Genomic DNA, 21,628 nt, shown 5'->3' on the forward strand with positions numbered 1-21,628 from the left:
TCAATTGTCCCACTAGATGCCAGGCTATATCTTACTTATTCACGTCATGAATCATAGTAAGATCAAATGTTGCATTTTTATAAAGCAGAATATGAGCACTTAGTCCTTTTTTAAGGTTTGGCTACTCTAACATTTACATTTTTATGGATGGCTGGAAATAGTAGGTTCCAGTAATGCTTCTCACCGTGTACTTGGCTGTCAGTTCCACTCCAGAACTAACTGCGCACGCGCGGGTACTTCCACCACCGGGCACGCGCTTTCCCTCCCCACACGTACGCGCTTTGATTCCTTCTGCAACCACCTCGAGAAGTTGGAGTCACGAGAGACCCCAACTTCGCAGTTTTTGTGATCCGACCTGTTGATGTTTTTATCGGTCTCATTGAAACGCTCGCGGTTGGCCCAGCTGAAACACACACCCCCTCTCTGAGGTGTAGACTAAGCTCAAAAGCAAGCAAGAGTTTGCTCATCAGCATCCGTTCCGCGTTTCACCTTGTGCTAGCTTCTTATCCGCATTCGCTTTCAAGGGTTTTATTGTACTGTAGTTATTTAAACTACTTGTTTTAATTCGCGAGGTTTGTGTAGATGCGACGTGATATTTATTTAGAGAGAAGAGCTAAATGAAGAGGGTCACACACATGTAGCCGTGGTGAAGCTAGCCGAGGAAGTGGACAGTTACTTTTCCATCCGTGTACGGTGGAAGGAGTCGCCTGAAGGATTGTTTTCTTAACGTACAGCTATGGAGGAGCTAAATGTCACATAAAGGCTGACGTTTTCCACTTTTCGGGACACTGATAACGTTACTTTCGCCATAACTGGCGGTTAATTTGCCTGTAACTGTAGAGTTAAGTGAGTTAACGTTAGCTGGGGATTCATAATCCACCGCTAGCTATTAGCCATTCCTCCAAGGTTTTAGTTCACCGAGTTGTTTATTACCGTATTCACAGTTAATGGTGTGGCAGTTAGGAATTCGCGTTGATAAATTGATAGAGTGCGTTTAGAAGATGTCCTTTTTCAATTTTCGGAAGATATTTAAGCTGGGCACGGAGAAGAAGAAGAAACAGTATGAGCACGTTCACAGAGACTGCAATCCTGAAGAGGTGTGGGAGATCGTGGGAGAACTCGGAGATGGAGCCTTTGGGAAAGTGTACAAGGTAAATTTGATCAAAGAGTGGAAAATGTATGCCCTATACCGTATAATCTTTAGTTAGTGTGTACATCCCCTCTTATGTTATGGTTCAATGCAACGTGAGGTTGTGGTGACTGACACTCTTGAATACATGTTATTGAATCCAGTGATTTTTATGTGCTGTAAAGCAGTTGTTTTCACCTTATAAGTGTGTTGTGAAAAGTTATTTGAGTTTAAGAGGACATTCTATTCCTAGGAATGATGACTAATAGACCGTACATGGGCAAATTGCCATGGTAACCTCAGTTTCCTCCAAAATACCAAAGGTGCTCCAGTTACTGCGGTAACATGGTGTTACTCTTCATTGTCAACAACCTAACCTAACCTACACTTATTTAACATGGTATTGTTTGCGAGGTTGGTAGAAAAAAAAAGCTGGAGAATTAAGCCAAACTGAAGATGACATAATTTCTTCAATTTACCATTTCAGACTAAATTAAAAATACATTTTTTTTTCGACTATATTCTCAAATACCGAGTGATACAAGTTGTACTTGTTGTATTTCGCACAATTGCCACCATTCCTGTCCTGCCCTGCCTGCTTCAGACTCTGTTGGAGAATGTTTCCCTATTGCTCACATTGAAGGAACGCATTGTGTATTTGACATTACCAGTTGGGTGTGTAAACATAATAAAAAAGTATTGTACAAACACCATGCAGAATCATGTAGTGGAATGATTTGATGTGCACTTTTATGCAGGCACATTAGACTTAAGGTTATAGGTAGTCGCACAAAACCAGCCACTAAATGTACGTGTTGTTTGTAAACAGCTATCTAATCTTTACTTATGCTGAATAAGGATTTATGTTATGTGGTTGTACGACATTGTAAAATGAGGAAGTACCCCTGTGTGTAAATGTGTGTGACACCTCATGCAGAGGTGTGGCAGAGTTGAAGCACAGTGCATGAATCATCAGGGCCTTCCTGCTTCAGGGCTGACAGCCATGATCAATCTGACAGCAACCAGTGATGTTAAAGCTTGAGGTTAAAATGAAAGTTGTCATTCACCTGCATTTGGTTAGCCAGTGTGTTATATTTCCTTCCTCTAAAATAAATCCTGTGAATTAAACCAAATCAAACCCATAGATCAGGCTTGTTGTCTTTGTTTGAACAATGAGACAGCTTTTGACACGTTATTGTGTATTCTTATCACTGCAAATACAATACAATCTTAAGGCAGTTGTTTGCTTTTCCACATGCTTATGAAGCGTGACCCACCCTTCTGCTCAGGCTCACTTGGTCTTGGAACAATAATGAAGCTCGAATGAACCATTTTTCTGTAAGCGTGATTGTTTCAGAAATGCATATGCGTTTCCTTTCTATTTACTTGTTGTTATGAACGTGGTTGTACACAATTTTACCCATTTCATGGTATACTTCACCATCTCTGACACACCTCTATGTTTCCGAGTGACTGTTTACAGTCAAAAGCTGATTCCAAAATAGAAACCGTGTTCCATGTCAGAGATAATGAAGTTAAGAATGGAATGATGTGTTACACCCTATTTAGTCACTTTCCCTTAAGACAACCTAAACACTTGTTAACAGCAACAGGAGATGAATTAGTTTTGCATTGTAGCACATAGGAATGACCTCATAACCTCATGGAGATATTAGTTTCCTTAAACAGCCTCTGGCACGCCTCTTATGAGGTAACCTTGCCCTGCTTCCGCCTTTTTCTTCTGCTTATGTTTTTTTAGTTGCTGATGTGTGTCATTTGTGAATTACAGGGAGGGGCATTAGAAAGATGATTTGATTTTTGGTACTTTTGAATGTTTCATCATAGATAGAGGAACATGTCAATGGTTTTCATTGTTCCACAGTTTCGTAATAGTTATACTAACCTTATGTGTGGGCCTGTTACTTATTCAATAAGCTAGTAAGCAAGGCTAGCATATCCGTCCCATTGGAGTAAAGTTGGAAATAAGTGGTTTTGTGATAAAGTAGATCAATAGACTAATCTTGCCACGTTCAGTAATGTTTTTCTTTTCACAGCCATTTGGAATTAAATTATGGGATGTGTTCACAAACCACATTAAAGGGGTCATATGGCAGAAATACGTGTTTTTCTGTGTCTTTGGTGTGTTATAAGTTGCCCATGCATGTTTTAGACATGCAAAATTGCAAGTGTCGGAAACAAAGATGCATTCCATCTAAAAGCGACCGGAACCCAGACCTGCCTGAAACGCCTCATGTAACCACACCCCCACGCATGTATGTCACTTTGTTGTATGATTGGTCTAAGACCGCCCAAATTTAAACGCAAGTAAGGTGGGCAGTCTTGTAAATCTCATTGCGTCGCCGGCGCAGCCTGATGTTCCGAATATGGTAAGAGGCGTTACATTTCCGTGCAGTATTCGACCAATTACTACGCACTAGTGACCTGGCCAATCATAGCACACCTCGCTTTTCAGAGCGATGAGCTTTGTAAAATATCAGCGCGTTTAGAGAGGCGGAGCAAATTGGAGATACAAACATGCACCGTATGTGGAAAATACAGCGTTTTTTAACCTTAAATCGTGTATACACATTGTATTACATATAAAGCAAACAATAATATTTGTTTTAGCTAGTCAAATGACCCCTCTGAGACAGGTTTTCTATCATGTTATTGAAGTTTATTATGGCATAAGGCCTTGAAATAAGAATGACATGCTGAAGTCTAAAACATTATCATCATAAGAATAATGATGTTCCAGATGCATTAAAGGGTTTATTTCAAAATAAGATCCCATTGACTTCTATAGTCATTTTTATTCCTAATATGGAAGGCAGATGGGGACTTTCAAAGTGAAATACTCATTTACTGTGAACAGATTGCAGTTTTTGGCTATACAGCATCTTCTAAGCTTTTTTGTGCTTTTACTACCTGTTGAAGTTTTCCCACTGGTTGCTTTTATCACAGGCGCAGAACAAGCAGACTGGGATCTTGGCTGCAGCGAAAGTGATCGATACCAAAACAGAAGAAGAGCTGGAGGATTACATGGTAGAGATTGACATCCTCGCTTCCTGTGACCATCACAACATAGTCAAACTGCTGGATGCCTTTTATTACGAGAGCAAACTATGGGTGAGTGATTCTTTAAAGGGAAGGCTTGATTCTTCAACCAGACACAGGGCTATATCGCCTTGTTTATTTACTTTTTTGACTGTTTTGTTGCTTGATGTTATCGAGCACAAAGTGGGTTGAGCATATAAACAGTTGCACCATTGCTTTATAGGATTGGAGCCAGTCAAATCCCGGATGATGGGTAAAATCAAATTCCACTCGACATGTGTTCTGTAATGTGTTGTTTCAAGATTTCTTGAACAGTTTGTGATCCTACTCATTTCATTTTTTATAATTTGATACTGAAGGACGACAATGAAGGCTTGACAGCTTTATATTAGTTTACAATAAGCCGTCTCAGTTTTCTTCTCTCTGCTGTATAATGTCTGTCTGTGGGTCCTGTTTTTCTTCCATGGCGCTCCTGGGATACTTATGGTGGAATGGTTTCATATAACCTCCCCCTCCTTTGCGGTGGGCATGTATTGAAGGATAATGGCCTATTTCAAATGACCAGAGAAAGTGCTCATTAATTAATTAGATGCGAGTCCAGTCCACTCTGCACGGCCGCTAATAGAAAGACATTCATGCACAGCTCCTACAGGCTTTGCCCTGTTTCTTCATAGTTAGAAATATGGTTGCTACCGTCAGTGTCAAGGCTGTGTAAAATATTGATAGAAAGAGCCTGAAATCTGCTTTTCAGTCGATTGTTTGTCACTTGATGTTATGTAATTCATCAGCCTTCTGTCTGTGTTCATAGTTTATTCAGATACAATTAACTTTTCATGGTGGTAACAGCGTATGGAAGCTCTAGAAAAGTTTGTCTGACCGTAAAACTGTTCTTTTATGTCACATTGTTTTTGCCCATTCTCTCTCTTCCTCTCTCTCTCGCGCTCTCTCTGTCTTTCTATGCTCTTATTGGTAAGAGCATGTTATAAGGTTTGTATTGATTTTGCTGCCACACCTGTTACCTTTGGCGATATATTAGTGACCAGCTGCTCTGGTCCGTGTAATATGATGGTGTTCACTTACATAAAGCTTTTATCATTTTCGTGTTAGGTTTCATAGATGACCGCATTGCTGTTGGTTACCATTTTTCTATATGCGGACATATAAGTGAATGCTTGAGTAACCTAATGAAATTAGTAATCATGTTAGCAATTTCACAAAATGTATCTTATCTTCGGTGTAAGGAAATCTGAGAGTGGCATTTATTTACAAAGACCACTTAACAGGGTTGTCCAGGAAGTTATTAGCCATTTGAAAACAGTAAATGGCAGAAGACACCCATAACATGTGCTTGTAACAGAGAGCTAAAAGACTACTTTGCGCAATTGTTGCATCAGTGTCAAAAACATATTAGTTGATTAATCTTCTTGACTTTCTCTCCGTCTCTTCTTTAGATTCTCATTGAGTTTTGTGCTGGAGGGGCGGTGGATGCTGTTATGTTAGGTAAGTGTAGTTTCCTTGTGGTAGTCTGAGTCATCTCTGCTGTGCGCTCTGTGAAATGATGTTTATTTTGTTCAGATTGGCACGCTGTGCTCATTTTTGGTAGTGGACTGGACCAAGCATATAATTATCAAAGTCAGATTTCAAGCAGTGGTTAGGCTCTTTTTAAGGCTACTCAGCCTTTTTCTATGTTAGTTGGACGCGCTGAAATGTGCCTAGTGTTACGTATCCAGGCCAGACAGCATAATGTGTGGTCCACAAGTGATCTTATTCTGGCCAATAGCTGCTCGCTTACACAGGAAGAGATTGTGTGACTGATATGTAAAGCGACCAATTTTGATCAGTTCTGTTTTTAGGTCCCGTTGAGGAGGACAACAGTAGAAAATATGTATGCATGTACACTTCTGCCCAACCAATTTTTTTTACAAAAAGTTCAGAAAAAAGAACAATATAGAATTCTGTATGATAATATTTTATTTACTGCTACGTTCTTCTAATCTAGGGCTGTGCGATATGGACCAAAAAAAAGAATCTTGATTTTTAAATCAATTTGGGGATTTTGATTTTAATTTCGATTTTCAGTCAAATTTTTTAACAGTTTATTTCCTTACACAAACGAACAGGGAAACTGTTGATTTTATAAATGCATGCAGTGTTTATTAAAACATGTTTAGAAAAGAAGCATAAAAAGCTGTATTATGTCTAGAACAGACATAAGACAAGTAAAAACCAAGTTAAGCAAAATGTTTATATAACAGACAGTGGGCCAAATAAAAGTGTAACAATGATCCTCTGGAACCAACATACTAAATAATATCTCTCAAAAACATATAAAGTTAATTGTAACAAAATGTCTCTAAAACAGACATAAGGAAAAATAAATGTGTGTGGTTAATCAAACCATCAAAACCAAAAACAGGTTGAAATACCAGAAACTAGCTTTTTGAAATGTTTAAAGGTTTTTGGCTACGAAAACCAGCATGTCCACCATTTCTGGTTTCAAGCATGCACGCTGGCATGTCACCACATTCCCTCCTGTGCCACTGTCGATTGAGGGAGTAAGCATGTAGCTATCCAACCTAGCAGTCTGTTTCTTAACTACCCTGTACCTTGAAAAAGCGGCTTTGGTTCTGAATTCCTGGAAGTTGCATAAAGTCATCAAATCAGATTAGATCTTGATGTAATGCGAAAAAGTAATTTCCAGTTGCATTTTATAAAAGAAATCCTTTTTGTTGTGTTTATTTTGCTGTAATGAAGCTATGTCCGTATCTAGATTTAGCCTCTAAGTGCGGTGTTGCTGGTGGGAGGTGTTAGGGGTGAGGAGGTGTCATGATGGAAGTGCTTTTGTTGACTCACTGTTTGTGCTGTTATGACTCCCTCCCTTTTCTTTCTGTTTTGTGAAGCTCTGCTCCAGTAAAGGTCTGATCACATTGCTTCAGTCACAAGGGAGCGGTCTGCTCCACCTAGCCAAAAACAACAGCAGACGGGTCTGTTAAAATAAATGGCAGCCTAGTCACTGTTTGATCATGTTACTGGGCATTACAACATAGATTATGTGTCTAGTTCCTGAATACACATCAAAGCAAATTAAAATGTGATAATATTTGAGTCGTAAAGCGAAATGTGTGGCTTTTGTTCTTACTTTGATACTGTCCATCTAAATAAATCTGAGTACTTTTCACTTCTGTGTGTGGTTATGTGCAGAGCTGGAGCGGGCGCTAACAGAACCTCAGATCCGGGTTGTGTGTAAACAGACGCTGGAGGCGTTGACCTACCTCCATGAGAATAAGGTTATTCACAGGGACCTAAAGGCTGGAAATATCCTCTTTACTGGAGACGGGGACGTCAAATTGGGTAATGCCTTTCATGAACTCCACTTAAATACTGACATGGGTTACATGTAGGGATGCACAATAAATTATCTACATTATCGGTATCTGCCGATAAATGGTCATTGTTTATGTTGTCGGTATCGGCCGATAATACAATTTAGGCCGATATATTCTAGCCCATAAATCATTTCTTCTGGTTAAACTTCTTCAGCTGCATGCTGCTCACAGTTAAAATACAGTACAGTAGTCTACTGTCTTTCTGTCATGATCATTCACTTACTGATATTAGCAAAACATAGTTGATCTAGGAATAGTATGTAGATACAGTATTTATGAATGTGGTAATTATAGGAACAAAAGAATATTGTTTGAATCAGACTGCTGTCTGAATGCTTTCTGTCTTGAGACCTGTTACACATCCCTAGTTACATGCTAGTTTGCTACTAAATAGGTTTTTTTAGGTTCTATTAAAAAAACTAACCGTTCTCCTTTATTTCATATTGCTTCTAACCAGTTGTCTCTAAACTTGATAATTTTGTCCTTTCAGCTGACTTTGGAGTGTCTGCGAAGAACACAAAGACCCTACAGAGAAGAGACTCTTTCATTGGAACGCCATACTGGTTAGTCGCTTAATTGATCAGGAGTCATGAGATTGACCACAATGTAAAACAGAACAACGAATGCTGAGCATCATAGTGTATGTGTCTAAAGCCCTGTCCTTTCTTTTCATTTAAATGAAAGGATGGCACCCGAAGTGGTAATGTGCGAGACGTCAAAGGACAGACCGTATGACTACAAAGCAGACATCTGGTCACTTGGGATCACACTGATCGAGCTGGCGCAGATCGAGCCGCCCAACCATGAGATGAACCCAATGAGAGTCCTGCTAAAAATAGCAAAGTCTGATCCCCCCACACTTGCCTCTCCATCACGCTGGTGAGAGCTCTGAATCACACTGCCGCATGTCATTATTGAATCATAAAACGATTAGCATTATTGAGCCAGCGTATGAAAAGCATTATTAACCCAGCAGCCCTGACAGGAGTTAGCATTGTGTGCATGTCAGGCATGGTTTAAAATGATATTTTGATTTGCGATAAATCAGCTCTCAACTGAAGGAGGATAAATCTAGACCGCAGGCTAAAGAGTTGATGAATCACATAAGCAGTCGCCCACCAGCCTTGAAGTTCACAACCTGTTGCGCAGTACTTACCATAAGACCCAAAATAAAGTGTTTTCCCTTGTGTTAAACAGGTCTCCAGAGTTCAGTGATTTTCTGAGGAAGGCTCTGGATAAGAATATAGACAACAGGTGGAATGCTGATCAGCTTCTACTGGTAGGGCTGTATTTACCGATGCAATGGTGTCTTGATATACGAAAAAATAATCCTGCTTGAGGTGAGCAGACGGTAATAATCTTAATGTGGTTTTAGCATCCATTTGTTACGAGTGTCGTGGATAACAAACCAGTGCGGGATCTGATCGCCGAGGCCAAAGCGGAAGTGCTTGAGGAGATTGAGGAGGGGAAAGAGAAAGAGGAAGAGGAAGAGGAGGAAGAAGAGCCTGAAGCACAGCCGGTATAAAGTGTTTTTGACAACTTTCAGTTCAGGATAACAGTGTGTATTAACACATCTGGGGAATCATAAATAAATAAATTATTCGTCAAATAATAAAATATGTAAACTGACAATACATTCACAATACAAAGTAAAATATATGAATACTTATACAAGTTCAAAAGAATATAATTCTTAAATTGATTACTAGGTTGTTCCAACACTACCTCACGGCAAAAAGGAAACTTTTTTTATACTGTGGGTAATTTAGTTTAATTTGTATTCATTTGTTTGATCCCTACGTACATTATTGTACCATTTGCTTTCGCGCCACTGATGGGAGGGTAAGGGGTGAGCTTCAGTATTGCTTTTTTCCAGTAATCGTATGTTATTGTACGATTCACAAGGTATGAATTCATGGAAATTAGTCACCTCGTAAAATAGTTACAGGTCAGGATGGTTTTTCTGTTTTCCTTGACCGTTATAATCCTTGCAACATAATTGACATACATTGACATACATCACTTTTAAGCCGTGTTCTACAATGTATTCAAGTTATACTTAGATTATGAATTATGGCAAGTGTTTATTTTCATCTCAGAACGTTGATTTGGCCACTCTTAATGTTCCTGGGATCTTTCCGACGAATTTGTTGTGTTTTTTAAATCTAACTATGGTCTGTTTCACTTGCATGGAAATCTCCCTGAACCGCATGATGTGGGTTTACAGCAACAGCTTCCTATTGCAAACACCACATGTAGAATCAACTCTAGACCTTTAACATGGTTAATTTAGGAAGAAATGATTTTAATGAAAAGCCCGTACCTGTGTATAAAACAGCTTTTGATTCGCCTGTCCAAGTACATTTGGTCTCTTGAAAAAGGGGGGAGCTACATATTAAAGAGCTGTAATTCCTAAAGCCTTCAGCTAATCTGGATGTGAATATCTCGAAATAAAGCTGAGATTGTACACTTTAAGATAATGTTCATTATATAACTGTAACTTGAGTGCGTTTTAATACACAGGTAAAATAACCAAAAATGTGCCTCTGTCCAAATAATTATGCACCTAAATGTACATCCACTTGGAAAGTACTTTGGCTGTTTAATCAAGATCTCCATCTCTTTTTGTTGAAAAAAGGTGGTGCCTGGACACAAACGTGCATTATCGGACACCAGCATTGGCAGCTCGGAGGATGAGAGGCACACACCAACTCTTGAGTCGGTCACAGAGAAGGTTGAACCTGAGAGAAAACACAGTTTAGAGGATAAAGCTAGTGACAAGACCTCCGATGCGAGAGAGCCGGAGCTCGCTGAAGGTGAGAAGATGAACGGGGGAAGCGCATCAGACACCAGCACAGAGGACTCGCGCTCTGTTGAGGAGACCATACCTACACCAGTCCCCAACGAAGAAGAGGTTTCTGATCAGCTAAACTCTCCAGCCACAAATGACGCTGAAACTGTCCTCCAAAAGATTGTCAGTGAGGAGACTGGAGAGGAGGAGAAGAAAGAAGTGAAGGCGCAAGAGCCAGAAGAGAAGAAAGAAGAACAGAATGAAGGAATGCAGAAGATCGAGGAACACAAAACACACATCACCACAGATGCTACAGAAGAAATTGACCTGCTTTTAGAAAGAGATGAACAACAGATCAAACCTGACAGTGTTTCTGAACAAGTCGTCACTGAAGAAACTGAGGAAGAGAAAAAGCAACTGGTTGGTGAAGAGAGAACAGTAACCTCACCAGATGTTGCTACAGGAGACGTGGAAGAGAAGCTTCCTCAGGAGGCAACAAAAACCCAAGATGTTGCTGAAGAGAAGACTGCGAGATCCGAACCCGAAGATGCCTCCGAAACGAAAGCTAAGCCTGTACCACAAAACATACCACCCGATGTCATAGGCCAGAGCCCTGTGAATGAAAGGCCTGGTGTTTTCATCAATGGTGCAAAAGAAGAAGAGGTCGTGGCAACAGAAGAAGCCAATGCAGACAGACCAGAGACCCAACCTCAGCGGGACCTGAAAGCAGCCCCTGTGGCTAATCCTGATGTTGAAAAGGAGAAGGATTCTGACTCGGGCAGCAGTTCAGCTGCGGATACTAACAGCATCGACATCAACCTGTCAATCTCCAGCTTCCTCTCCAAAAGCAAAGAGGGATCCATGTCATTACAGGTACCAAATAAAACTTAAACATTGCTCACTAAATCAAGTTTCTCAAACTAAATATCTTCATTCTTTTTCACAGGACACCAGGCGCCAAAAGAAGACCCTGAAGAAGACCCGCAAGTTCGTAGTTGATGGGGTGGAAGTCAGCGTCACCACTTCTAAGATCGTCACAGACAATGACACCAAGAGCGAGGAACTTAGATTTCTGAGGTAGCAAATAAAGAAATCAAACACTAACCCAGATCTAACCGGTCACTGTATCTGATTTGTCATTGACTTTATAAATTATTCAGAAGTAATGTTTTGTCATATATTGTGCTGCAGGCGTCAGGAGCTTCGAGAGCTCAGACTGTTGCAGAAAGAAGAGCAGAGATCTCAACAGCAGCTCAGCAACAAACTCCAGCAGCAGAAAGAGCAGCTCTTCAGACGCTTCGAGCAGGAGATGACTGTTAGCACACGCTTACTTCACTACATTCATTTACATTTAACACAGTCCAATATTTTGTTTATATACATTTTAGAGTCGCATGTTAACACTGAGAGAACTGTTTTTGTGTTCACATGATATGTGTTGAAGTATCTGAACAAAGAGCTAGTAATGATGTTTTGGTGAAGTATTATAAAGTATTAAAACATAACATGCTTTTCACATATTTTGTTTTCAGTGCATACAAGAAAAATAACTTGATGTGGAAACATCTTGCATCTGGTTAGGGCACAATGTTACTGTAGATTGTTTGGGTAGCGTGAGCTCAGGTTCAATAGCTCGATGATGTCTCACAGGGACAGCAGCACACAGCTCAAATTCCTTAAATTTCTCATTCTCTGTCTTTCCTATAAAGGGGAAAAAGCGTCAGTATGACCAGGAAGTGGAGAACCTTGAGAAAACTCAGAAACAGAACATAGAGCGTCTGGAGCAGGACCACACCAACCGACTGCGGGATGAGGCCAAGAGGATCAAAGGAGAGCAGGATAAGGAGCTCTCAAAGTTCCAGAACATGCTGAAGAACCGCAAAAAAGAGGTAAGAGAGGTGGAGAGTCAGATGCATTTGTTAATGCATGCGATCATGGGGGCATGACCTGTCGCTTTATTGGTTTTAGGCATGGGCATTCGAGTAATTTTACAGTCAAGTTGATAGAATATGTGTATGCTTGCAAATTATTTGTGTTTTAGTAAAACGCTAAAATGAATAATTGATTATTTGATTTGTTAGTTGATTAAATGACTTGACTTATGGATTATTCGAGGACATCCCTAATTGGTGCGCTTTCAGATGGGCTACTTTAGTTTTGTCTTACTTTCATCCTTGGTTTGGTTATGTGATTTGTGATTTTGTCTAGCGAATGACTGTTAGCAGCTTTTCTTCTGAATCGCAAGTAGTTTTGTCATCATCTCATTATGTTTGCTTAACAAAACTCATTCTTCCCCATTCTATTAGTTGTGCCTCAAAAATGCATGAGAGCTGGCTTTAACGGTTAATAGGGTGCTAAGCATTGGCTTTGGATGACAATAAAGGCTCTTTTTATTTCCTCTGTTTCTGCTGCTGGTGTTCATATGAATTGAAGGATTTCTTTCATGCATGGCTTCATGGATCTGTCACAGCTCTTGGTTGCTTTTAGGTAGGGATGTGCATGAATGTTAGAATATTCGATCCGCAATAACAATAGGAAAATAAAAAATGCTATTCGAATATTCATATTTTTCATAAGAATTGAAACTGTCACCACAGGGTTACGTTACTGCTACAGAAGAGTTGTCACATCTTATTTAACGCTTCTTCACTTTATCTGTAATAATGTTAAAATATACAGAAAATATATAAATCATTTGTATGTGTTCCTAAATTTTCGTTCACTCATATCGCAAGTTATTTTAAATATTTTAATATTCAAATATTAAGTTTACACACAGGATGCGTGTTATGTTTGGCTCACATCACCATATTAAGATGTTTCAAAACTGGTGAGCGACAGAATTCTTTAACATTACTTACATTAGGTGTATAAATACCAACATAATATTAAATGATTAACAATAATTCCTTTATTACCAAAACTTGAATGGTTGCTCTTTGTAAATTCATATTTGTTGGTTAAAAATATATGAAGTAATGCTAATTTCAACAACTTGAAACATGAAAATTTACATTTAACTACACACACACAATAATGAATTTGGCCTTAGCATAAATGACTGCCTCCTTTTTCCATACTCAAAAAACAGAATTTTCCTTTTAAGGAGTTCAAACAGGGTCGTCGCCTTTTCACGGATGCTTTTTTTGTTTGTTTTAAAACATGCTGTGATTCCTTACCTTAATTGAAATAATAGGCCTACTTTATTTATTGCAAATGCAATGCAAAGCTAAACAAGACAGACAAAGAAAACAATATTTGTATTCGGTGCTGATAAGCAGGAAATATCTTCCTCAGATGACGGTCATGCGATAAACAAAGGAACAAGCACTACAATGGCTCCATATTTGTTGAGCTTAACAGTCTGCATGGAGGTATCAAGCCTGTTTACTTTATTTATTATCAACATTATAAACAATTAAACCAGATATTCTTGTCAGATCTGGGTTTTGTTACCGGGAGTTAGAAGAGCAACATGTCAAACAAAATAAACAAGATAACCTAGGCTGAGCGATAAAATAAAAAAATGTATTAATCGTTTTTTAAATGCGGTTTATTCAATATAGATCCTCAAAAGCTGTGAATCCATATTTTTTTCATTTGTATCGTAGCGATCGTACAGATTTCAGAAAGTTTTTTTCGAACATATAAAACTGTTTCGTAACAATTTTTATTAGTCCCTTATTGGACAATTCTTCTTTTGAATATTCGTTATTTATGAGCTCAAATATTAGAATAAAAAATTATTGAAAAATGCCCATCCCTACTAGGTACTTGATTCTTCTTTTGCGCAGTAGTACTTATAATGCATTGCTAATAATCTGATATTAAGGACAAAGCCTATTTTAATGCTGTTTGGTTGGTAGGCCAACATTTGGCCACAAAGATATGATCTCGCATGTGATCATACACCAAGCTTTGGTTTCCTTTATGCGTGGTTTTGTTTTTTTCTGTGGTATTTGTTTTATTCAGCTCTAAACTCATTTCTGTGGTTTAAGTCATCTGCATGGACATGCTTTAATGGAGTTAAAGCATTATTTTGCTTTCTCTCCCTCTTTTTCTCTTTTTGTCAGTTTAAATGCATCTTGACTACTATTTTTTTTAAGTGATGACAGTAGTTATTTAGTTTAATAAAATAAGACCGTATAGAATGGATATTTTTAACAGATGTGTTTTTTTAAATGTCACTAATCGTGTCGCTTGTGTGAGTGCGATGTAATGAATGATGTGGTGAAGGGTTCTTCTCATTTCATAGAAACACTGTTTCTATGTACTACTGATTTATTATCATTTACTTTTATTTTGTGAAATTATTGTTGAGGGGTAACTATTAAAAGATGCACACTTCTGTTTTTGTCTAGAGAGGTCTACAGGGTGGCCTTTGGCAAATGTTAGAGATGAAAATACATATCGCTGCTGTACTTCTGAAACCTTGTATCTCCATATTTCATGATTTTCATCATTTTTATAAGTCACACTTTATGTTTGTCACTGGGTTTTGCAAATATCTAACCAATAAATACGATAAAAAAATGATTGACAACTTCGAAAGCACAGCAATTAATAATTTAAAAAGTACAGTATTTTTCAATAAATGGAAAAAACATAGAATTAAATTGCTAAGTATGAATTTACACTTATTTTATGCAGTATTTGCTCAATATTGATAAAAGAAAAAATCGTGAAATCGTCCGACTGTTCGCAATTCATCAGCAGACCCACTTTGACAGTAACTGACATTGTGGAGTCAGGGGTTACAGGGGTCAATCTAACAGTTTTGTACCCCTGAACAAACATCTCTGTGTTTGTTGATCAGACTGACACTTTGACATCAGAGTGACACGTCCCACCCCCTGCTGGGACAACACTTTAGCTCCCCTTAAAAAAGAACAAGTGTCAGCTATATAGAAGTGTGCATCTTTTTATACTTGCATTAGTTTTTAATGGCGTTAGCCACATCCTAAAGGCACATTCTTTAGTCTTTCTAAATGTGAAAATGGGATCTGTTCTTCTTTAGCTTCTGATTAACTATTAATGTATTACCTGATCATGGGCTGTGAAATGTTCCATATTAACCTCTTACATGGTCAAGTCAGAAATAATCGGTGGTTTGGGGATGATTATCTTTCACACACTAAACCAATCATCATGATAGTGCATTAACCTTTTATGTCAGATATGCATGGCCTTCCAAGCTAATGATTTGGGTACAATAATCCGTCCGAGAAAGTGAGTCCTCCATTCCCAACAGTCTGCATGCTCACACTTTAGGTCAAACAAGAGGTCGGACTTTCCCCCAAACACATGAGAAAAGATCTCTTGAAACGCTTAAAGGAAGACCTAGCAGTCATTCGACACGAAGAGGTAATTTAGTCAACATCTACAACATACACATAAGTAACAAATAACCTGAACCACCTTTTCTGTCTGCCGTCTGGACTTGAAGTACTGAAGAAATGACAAAAATCCAGATTCTGTCCAGATGCATTTTGTCAGTATGTCTTTCTTGGGATTTGACAACCTTGGGATTACAAGCGTTGCATGCTCATTATACCAGATAGACTAAGCTGAGTTGGCGAAACGCAGGAATTTCTATTAAAAAAGGTGAGCCTCGGTCGTGATGGAGAAATCTAACAGACTAATGATGACAGCTACATCTCATCATGCATGTCAGATGACGGACCCTTACTGACCCCCAGACTCACCTGCTGCTTAACCATCTCTCTTGTCTCTGTTCATCAGACGGGCACAACAGATTTTTCTCTGCACGCTAGTCTCCGCCATCACAAGTGTCTGAGACTGGAAACCTAACAGCAAGAGAAATGAAAGGGGAGAGAGTGTATGTGACGTGTCTGGTTTGCGTGGCTGGTGTGTGTCCACTGTTGCTGATGTGGTGGAGTTGGCTGTGTTTTGCTCCACAGGGTGTGGCCCAGGTTATGATACAGTCTTTTCAGTTGTCTTCATGTGCTCTGTTCAACGCTCAGATGCAGGATGTAAGTCTCCCCTCTCCTCGTGACTCAGTCCTCTCACATGTGCCGGCTCGACACGCAACATTTGGAACAGTCACACACACAATAATGAGTCATAAATTGAAGTTGTCTGCTAGTTTTGAGACCGTCTATAGGCGGTTTCAAAGCATGTACGTAAACTAGCGTTACTGCGCATGCGCGTGTTTTTGACTGCGCTTAACTTCCGGTACACTTTCTTAAATAATAGAGTGCCAGAAGCATTTGATAGTTTAGCAAAAGACAAACGGTTTATATACTTTGATGCCAGGGAAAATACACCATAGAAGACTTTGTGGTGTTACTAGTAAACCTCCCTCGAATCCTTGCTCCTTATTGATCACATATCTGTATGATATGTTAGCTGAATGACAGTGTAGCTGAAGGGATTCGGTTGTGATGTCGAAGGCACATGCGGGCAGGAAGGTGATCTGTTGTTTTGGAGTGCTGTCGCTGTGTTGCTGCAGTGTCTCGATATCTCTTCTATCTCTCCACAGTCTCTCATACTCTAAATGAATCTTTGGTCGAGTTTCTGTGCATCACATGTTCTGCTTTTTTTCTGTGTGCCATTGAAGGTTCAACAGGAGATGATCACAGCTCAGGATTTTAGGAAGATTTTTGATATTTCATTATTTTTATGACAGTGTAGTTATTTATTTATTCAAACATGCGTTATGTATGATTATCTTATGGTGCTGTGGTTGAGTTAGATGCATGACCTTCAGGCAGGCCCACACACAGTCTGTCAAAATTGCACATTTACACATTGTTTTAGTTACATTTTCAGTGCAGAAACCCCAGTTTGGGCTTTACTAGAGCATCTAGACCTGTTAAGCAAATCTGAAATGTCACAGACCGCGTACTGTAGCTTTTGTATGCGTTGTTAATCTTTTCACTAGTATCTACTGTTCATGTGCAATCTTTATCCATTAATTGTGATATATGACTGTTTTATCTTTGTTTACTGGATTACGTTTGTGATTTTGGCTCTCAATGCTGTGGTGGTATCAGTGCTGTGGTGATGCTCATGTGACAGCTGTTTCCAGGAGCACCTACAGATAAAGATGCTAATTATTGATACCGTCTCTGTCTCTACCCTATTTCCTTTCTCTTCATCTGTCATTCTCTGTGTAAGGAGCAAGAGTTTCTTCAGAGGCAGCAGCAGGAGCTGGATGGAGCGCTGAAGAAGATCATCCAGCAGCACAAACTGGAGATCGCTACTATAGAGAGAGACTGTCTCAACCACAAGCAGCAGCTCATGAGAGGTCAGACACTATTCACAGATAAGCACATACAGTATCTCCTGACAGTTAAAGGTCCAGTGTATGAAACTTGGCAGCATCTAGCGGTGAGGTTGCAACCACTCCCCCCGCCCTTTCAAAGCACTACGGTGGCTGACACAGGACTAGGGTCTTGTCACCTCTTCAGTTCTTTGCTGAAGGAGATAACGTATTTACGAAACATCCTCTGTAGAGCAGTTTGTCCATTTAGGGCTACTGTAGAAACAACATTGGGAATTCCATGCAAGGGGACACGCAGTGTATGTAGATAGAAATAGCTCATTCTAAGGTAATAAAAACATACCACTTCATGATGTTAGGTCTTTATACACTCAAGAAGACATTGTTATGTATATTATATTGCATTTATGTCAATAGATACTCCTAAAAATGACACACTGGATCTTAAATGCCTAATCTGTTTATGTGCACATGTGGTATGCGCACCCAGTTGTTAATCACTGATACCTTTAAGCTCTGTACCTGAGTCATTGCATCAGAATTAAACGGCATGTTATTTTCAGACAGAGGTCCAATTATAAATTCCTCAAGTTCCTGTAAAGACCAGCCGAATGCCTCCTGAGGTGTAGCCCAGATCTCATTTGATGAGAAGATCCCAGACAGACAGCAAGTTTTGAAGTCAACTGACATGAATTGAAAACATTTGACCTAATAACAGCAAACATTTCTAAACCCACAGTCAAGGGGTCTGGTTTCCTGGGTAAACCACTGCCTAGTTTGTCATCTTTTGTTTTTCTCTTTTCTGTGGCTCATAACCATGTAGCTCGGGAGGCAGCCATGTGGGAGCTGGAGGAGCGCCACCTGCAGGAGAAACACCAGCTCCTGAAGCAGCAGCTGAAGGACCAGTACTTCATGCAGAGACATCAGCTTCTCAAGAGGCATGACAAGGTGACAAAAACAAAGATGAAGCAGTTGCAAATGTATAATATGGAAAATGACTTACTAATAGAATATGAAGATTCAATTTTCAAACCCTTCAAAAATTATTGTAGGTTTTTCTGAATTAGCTATTTATAGATATGGGTTTAGGTAAAATTATGTTTTTTTGTTTCATTCCGTGAACTACTAACAATATTTCTACCAAATTTCAAATTTGAATTTATTTGCAGAACTTGAAAACTGGAGAAACAGGTCAAATACTCAAATACTGCAAAGAAACAAGTTCATACTTTTCTTTCAAGCAATATCAAAGTAATATTTGCTCATGTATTTAGGAAATGTTCTGAAATGATATGATTTCATATGAAAAACCGTGATAAAACCAAGGTAAACTTATGTGTGTTGTCAGTCTTTCACATTGCTGTTGGATGTCACTCCTGAGGTTTGACTTTGTTGAAATACAACCGACACTGGACTGAAATGGCCACAATAGATCTAGAAATACTGATAAAATGAATGAATTTGAAATGGTCTCTTAATTTTCCGTGGCCGTTTCAATTGATTCAGGTTCATGAAATTCTGTGTGTATGAACTTAATGACTGATTAGTGCTGTTTTTTCTATCTATTTTGATCATCAGGAAATGGAGCAGATGCAGGGTTTTAACCAGCGGCTGATAGAAGAAATGAAGAACAGACAGGCTCAGGAGAGGGCACGCCTGCCAAAGATCCAGCGCGGCGAAGCAAAGACCCGCATGGCGATGTTTAAAAAGAGCTTGAGGATCACTGGCACAGGAACACCAGAGCAGGACAGGGAAAAGATCAAACAGGTCAGACTGCAGATCAGTTTAAAAGAGACTTAATGAGACAAAATCAAAGGAATCTGGTGTTTTGTAAAGCAATGGACTTTTGTCTGTTTTGTTTTCAAACAGTTTGCCGCTCAAGAGGAGAAGAGACAGAAGAACGAGAGACTTCATCAGCATCAGAAACACGAGAACCAGATGAGAGACCTACAGCTGCAGTGTGATTCCAACATCAGAGAGCTTCAACAGATGCAGGTCCAGAAAACACACTCGATTCTGTTTACACTCACTTCTGTTCCGCCTGTTTAATAAACTCTGATGCCCTCTACTGGTCATAATGTGCACATGGTTGTCTTGTTATCATCAGAATGAGAAGTGCCACCTGCTGATTGAACATGAGACTCAGAAGCTGAAGGAGTTGGATGAGGAGCACAGTCAGGAGTTGAAAGACTGGAGGGAGAAGCTTCGGCCCAGGAAGAAGGTATCGCGTCATCACGGACATTTATGATTTCAGGAATTTCATTTGAGTGAAGAATACTGAATATATGATTCCCTTTTGGTCTCTTTTAGGCTCTGGAGGAGGAGTTCACACGCAAACTGCAGGAACAGGAAGTATTCTTTAAGATGAGCGGAGAATCTGAATGTCTCAACCCAACGGCCCAAAGCAGAGTCTCCAAATTCTACCCTATTCCAAGCATTCAGTCCTCAGGCTCATAACCTTCATGCTGTAGCTTTGTTTGAAGCACCGAAAGGCTGTTTTTGTAAAGGGGTCAAATACCATAGGAAAGGTATGACATCAGAATATATGCATGGTGTTGAAATGCAATTCTGTATTATGAAGAATACAGGGAGGATTTATTTTAACAGTGAATGACAAGATATATGCATTATCTTGACGTGCTTTTTTGCCACATTGAATCCAATGGATTAATGTTTTAGTTTTTTGTCTGTGGTCATCTGGTGATTTATGTTTGAGATATCGGCACAAATTAACAATGGATACACTCAGGCAAAATCATCTTTTTGGGATACATGAAGAGATAAGCCTTAATTGGGGTCACATGGTGCAAAGCCCATAAAAAGCATGACGTCACATAGGTGAGTTTGTGTTAGGTCACTTAAAAAAAACGTAATGAAGGACTCTGGTTACCATTGCGCTCTGTTCTCAAAATGTTGCACAAAGGTTGCACAGCTAACTTTAATAGCATATCAGTGCTCTTATGCTGTCGTTATCAGATGTTATTTGTTGTGGGGGGTTTTTTTCACTGCGATTTTGCCGTATTGATCTTTTTTTATTTTGATGCAAGGTCATTTTAAAACAAACTCTTTTTTTTAACTTAGGAATTTATTTACTCTTGATACATTATGATAAAAGACATTTGCAGTGCCCATACACATAAGGAATGTAATATAAACTGTAAGGATCTATAATAGGATTTTATTGCACAGGTTTAAAACAAATTTAACATATGCAGTGATCTCTAAGTACATTACAAGAAATAGTGCCCTTAAATTTTATATGATGATGTCGTTTTTCCTCATTGTTTTGGCAAGTGACTTCCCATCCTTAGCACCCAGTTTTTCTTTTTTTTTTAGCACAATTATTTCACATATTTGAAGGAGAATAAGGCAGTCTTGGCTTTTGAATGTTTTCATAAATGGTATTAGAAGGTTATTTATGTGGTTTTTTTATTGTTGCTTATTTCATGTTTCATCAAGAGGGTAAGTAAATATAAAATTGCATGTTACATTGATTGTCTTTATTCATTTTAGTTTTTTGGAAGGACACATTCTTTTATTATCAGATATAGAGCATTGTTTTGAATTGTCATATGCAAGCTTCAACAGTATGCAAAGCATTTTAATGAAAAGTCTTGGACATTTATCACTGTTGCTGTGGACTTTTTACCTGATTCAAGCTCTGTTTTTGATAACATGTTGTGCAAGACAGACACATATCATGTTTTTGTTATCTTATCCATGGTGGCACATGCTGTGCTCATACATTAATTCTGAGTGAAAACCTACATGCTGTATTTGACCAGAGCTCTTCGAACAGAGCTTAGTGTTTAAATGTATGTACATCCTAGTGTCATACTGCTGAAAATTCACTTTGATGAATATCAGATGCATTTTTGAGGTCAATTTGATTCTATATGTAAAAGCTTGTGTCCATTGTTATACTGTAAGAATGCTGTAAATAAAACTATCATTGTATTTTGATTCCTTGAAGTTTTTCTTGGACTTGTAACTTTGTGATGTTGCTTATGATGTTCCAG

At 38.9% G+C, this 21,628-nt stretch overlaps 1 protein-coding gene across 3 annotated transcripts; it reads left to right on the forward strand.

Moving 5' to 3' along the window:
• Window positions 1-258: 258 nt before the first annotated feature.
• Window positions 259-21,572, forward strand: slka (STE20-like kinase a). Of its 3 annotated transcripts, none has more exons than XM_056761408.1 (19): window positions 259-1,151; window positions 4,094-4,258; window positions 5,638-5,686; window positions 7,388-7,537; window positions 8,063-8,135; window positions 8,257-8,451; window positions 8,770-8,851; window positions 8,948-9,091; window positions 10,211-11,236; window positions 11,310-11,440; window positions 11,555-11,678; window positions 12,073-12,252; window positions 15,635-15,727; window positions 17,504-17,633; window positions 18,433-18,557; window positions 19,188-19,376; window positions 19,479-19,604; window positions 19,717-19,830; window positions 19,920-21,572. In XM_056761408.1, exons 1-19 carry the CDS (start codon window positions 1,002-1,004, stop codon window positions 20,064-20,066), a joined length of 3,393 nt encoding a protein of 1,130 aa, XP_056617386.1. In that variant the 5' UTR covers window positions 259-1,001; the 3' UTR covers window positions 20,067-21,572. The 3 variants fall into 3 exon arrangements, with proteins under 3 accessions (XP_056617386.1, XP_056617387.1, XP_056617388.1); XM_056761409.1 differs by lacking the exon at window positions 15,635-15,727 and adding an exon at window positions 16,285-16,356; XM_056761410.1 differs by lacking the exon at window positions 15,635-15,727.
• The last annotated feature ends 56 nt before the right edge of the window (window positions 21,573-21,628 follow it).

The sequence above is a fragment of the Triplophysa dalaica genome, chromosome 11, assembly GCF_015846415.1.
Source record: "Triplophysa dalaica isolate WHDGS20190420 chromosome 11, ASM1584641v1, whole genome shotgun sequence".
Classification (NCBI taxonomy): Eukaryota; Metazoa; Chordata; class Actinopteri; order Cypriniformes; family Nemacheilidae; genus Triplophysa; species Triplophysa dalaica.